General features: G+C 48.1%; 1 protein-coding gene across 1 annotated transcript; it reads right to left on the bottom strand.

The window, feature by feature from the left end:
* Nucleotides 1-212: 212 nt before the first annotated feature.
* LOC118750395 (vegetative cell wall protein gp1-like) lies at nt 213-1,058 on the bottom strand. Its single transcript, XM_036485113.1, has one exon. The coding sequence runs from the start codon at nt 1,056-1,058 to the stop codon at nt 213-215; it is 846 nt and encodes a 281-aa protein (XP_036341006.1).
* Nucleotides 1,059-3,728: the final 2,670 nt, after the last annotated feature.

The raw sequence follows: 3,728 nt of genomic DNA, 5'->3' as shown, positions 1-3,728 counted from the left end.
TTCGAAAGTTTCCGCCTTTATTACGTGCCTCGAATAGACCCCTAGTTTGCATCATAGTGAATGGTTTGAATTACATTTATTTTCTGGCGATTGGTAATGCCCGATTTTTATTTTTAATATTGCGATAATTTGTTCTTATTCGAAAGAAGTTAATATGTTACTATAGCTTCGAAAATAATTCGAACTTCGAAATATGGTCAAAGTTTAATATTTTATTTATCGTTCATATAGTGTGCCAGGCAAGGCGCATTTAACAAAGTGGAGTTACCCGTGTACATATAAGCATCTAAGGCATTTACAGTGGCAGTAGGCATCGTTGTTGTGGCATTTACAGGGGCAGTTGGCGCCATCGTTGTGGCAATTACAGGGGCGAATTCGCTACTGGCGAGGTTGACGCTAGCAGAGACGCCGATTGAGGCGGCAGCGTTCGGGTTGGCATTGACATGTATAGGATTTGAAGTAAAATCGCTTACCTGGTGAGTCTGGTCGAATATACTTGCTTGCAGGCCGCTGGCTGGTGGAGCGCTAGATGGCTTCGCTGTGTACGAAGGCACGTTGAACTGTTGAATGCTATGTTGCGGATCTCTGTGTGGCGAAGCGCTAGTCAATGGAGCGCTATACGCTGGCGCAGGAGGTGGCATAACGCTGGATGTAAGGGCGCTAGCTGGCGAGACGCTAAATGCTGAGGCATTAATTGGCGGAGCGCTGGACGGTGGAGTGCCCGGCCCACTAAGTTTCATGGCACTGGGCGGCGGAGCGCTAGGCTCCGGGGCGATGAATGTGGAACCACTGGACGGCGGAGCGCTAGAATGCGGAGCGATGAATGTCGAAGCGCTAGACTGCGAGGTGCTGAATGTCGAGGCATTGGTTGGCGGACCACTGGACGGCTGAGTGCCCGGCCCACTAAGTTTCATGGCACTGGGCGATGGAGCGCTATGGTGTTCGGCAGCTTTAGCGGACGTGGCGGCAATCTTCGCTAAGCTGCCTGGCGATTGAATGGCAGGCACTAGGCCTTCTGGCTGATTGCGCTTACTCCGACGTACAGGCGAACGCTCCATTCCAAAGTCCTTATAATTTGATGATCAAACGGCAAATTTGTGTGCTATGACAAATGTAATCCCTCGCTTCAAATACTGCCAGTTAAAATTGGCACAAAGTCGGCAGTCGCTTTCTTGTGAAATTGCGAATGACTAAATGGCGGCAAATTAGCACACTCGTTGACGAAATGGCGGCAAATTAGCGTGTATACTTCGGCGACGAACAAGTAGAATGGAAAATAAAGCGTATCACGACACCGAGATTTTGGTTTAACATGCGCACTTGCGCAAGTTTATTTTCCAGTGTTCTACCCTCGGTTTGCTCGCGTGATGGATGACAATTTGTGCCGTTGCCCGAATTTATATGGCAATTCAATTAGCGGGATCGCGAAACAGAGCAAAGCGAAAGTAGAACACAGGGTTGTAAATTTATTTAGCAAATCCAAAACTTAAGCTATTACAAGACCGACTGAATGACTATTACAAACGACAGACTGAATGACTATTACAAAGGACTGACTGAGTAAAAATAACAAATGATTGGACATACTTAACACAATAAGAATCATACTAATTTCTCACAGATATACTTAGGGCCACTGTCGGAAAATTCAGCCTCCACGACGAAACGTCCGATAACGGACTGAGGCTGATCGACTTCGCCGGGGCCCGAAATATGGTAATATGTAGTACAGGGTTCCAGCATAAGAACATCCACCAAGCTACATGGCTGTCTCCAGATCGAAAAACGAGAAACCAAATCGATCATGTTGTGATAGACGGAAGGCATGCTTCAAGCGTTTTGGACGTACGTACACTCCGAGGGCCAAACATCGACTCGGACCACTATCTTGTTGTAGCCAAGATACGCACCCGCCTCTGTGCAGCAAAAAATGTGCGCCCAACAATGCAAGGAAAGCTTAACGTCGAAAAGCTGCAATCACAACAGACGGCCAATTTATTCGCCACTCGACTCACACACCTGCTCTCTGAGAGCACTCTTCAACAATCCGACGTACGCGAGCAGTGGAACCACATTTCCCGATCATTAAGTACCGCCGCCGAAGAAGTAGTTGGATTTCAGCGAGCCCGAAAGAACAACTGGTACGATGAGAAATGTCAAGAAGCCGCATAGAAAAAAGATGCCGCCTACAGGGCCACGCTGCGATCGGGCGCAACGCGAGCCATGTGGGACCGTTATAGGGAACTGAAGAAGGAAGCGAGACGTATTTGCCGCAATAAGAAGAGAGAGGCCAAAATACGTGAGTGCGAAGAGCTTGAGATGCTGGCCGACAGGAAGAACGCCCGAAAATTCTACCAGAGGGTTAGGCGACTTACGGAAGGTTTCAAGACCGGGGCGAACTCCTGTAAGAACAACAATGGCGACCTAGTGACCGATGTCCAGAATATACTTAAATTGTGGAGGGAACACTTTTATAACCTACTGAATGGTAGCAGCGCTGAAAGTAGTGAGGAAGACGAACCCGAGTCCCTAGTCGATGATGATGGAGTAGCTGTCCCACCGCCTGACTATGACGAGGTACGAATAGCGATTACGCGGCTGAAAAACAACAAGGCTGCTGGAGCTGACGGCCTGCCAGCCGAGCTATTCAAGTACGGCGGCGAGGAGCTGATGAGGTGCATGCATCAGCTCGTATGCAGAATATGGTCAGATGAACGCATGCCCGACGACTGGAATTTAAGTGTGCTCTGCCCAATCCACAAGAAAGGCGACCCCGCCATACGCGCCAACTACCGCGGAATTAGCCTTCTAAGCATAGGTTACAAGGTCTTATCGAGCGTATTGTGCGAAAGACTGAAGCCCACCGTCAACGAGCTGATTGGGCCTTATCAGTGTGGCTTTAGGCCTGGAAAATCCACCATAGATCAGGTATTCACAATACGCCAAATCTTGGAAAAGACCCGCGAGAATAGGATCGACACACACCATCTATTTGTCGATTTCAAAGCCGCTTTCGACAGCACGAAGAGAAGTTGCCTTTATGCCGCGATGTCTGAATTTGGTATCCCCGCGAAACTAATACGGCTGTGTAAAATGACGTTGAGCAATACCACCAGCTCCGTCAGAATAGGGAAGGACCTCTCCGAGCCGTTTGATACCAAACGAGGTTTCAGACAAGGGGACTCCCTTTCGTGTGATTTCTTTAGTCTTATGTTGGAGAAGATAATAAGAGCCGCAGAACTGAACCGCTCAGGCACAATACTTTATAAGAGCGTACAATTGCTGGCGTATGCCGACGACATCGATATTATCGGTAAAAACAAGGGCTACGTCTGTTCTGCCTTCTCGGGATTGGATAGAGCAGCAAAGCGAATGGGTCTGGTGGTGAACGAAGACAAAACGAAGTATCTCCTGTCATCACACAAACAGTCAGAGCATACGCGTCTTGGCACCCACGTCACTGTTGACAGTTACAAGTTTGAAAAAGTAGACGACTTCGTTTATTTGGGAACCAGCATTAACACCAATAATAATGTCAGCCTTGAAATCCAACGGAGAATCACTCTTGCCAACAAGTGCTACTTTGGGCTGAGTAGGCAATTGAGAAGTAAAGTCCTCTCTCGTCGTACAAAGATCACACTCTATAAGTCACTCATCATGCCTGTGCTGGTGTATGGCGCGGAAGCATGGACAATGAAAGCATCTGATGAGGCGGCTCTTGGAGTTTT

The sequence above is a fragment of the Rhagoletis pomonella genome, unplaced genomic scaffold, assembly GCF_013731165.1.
Source record: "Rhagoletis pomonella isolate Grant_MI unplaced genomic scaffold, Rhpom_1.0 Rhpom_scaffold_00221, whole genome shotgun sequence".
In the NCBI taxonomy this organism is placed as follows: domain Eukaryota; kingdom Metazoa; phylum Arthropoda; class Insecta; order Diptera; family Tephritidae; genus Rhagoletis; species Rhagoletis pomonella.
The sequence above is the reverse complement of the archived record's forward strand: the minus strand, read 5'-3'. Positions and strand labels throughout refer to the sequence as shown.

Excerpts from the sequence above, each read along its gene's own strand:
- LOC118750395 (XM_036485113.1), bottom strand. The coding sequence starts at position 1,058 with ATGGAGCGTTCGCCTGTACGTCGGAGTAAGCGCAATCAGCCAGAAGGC.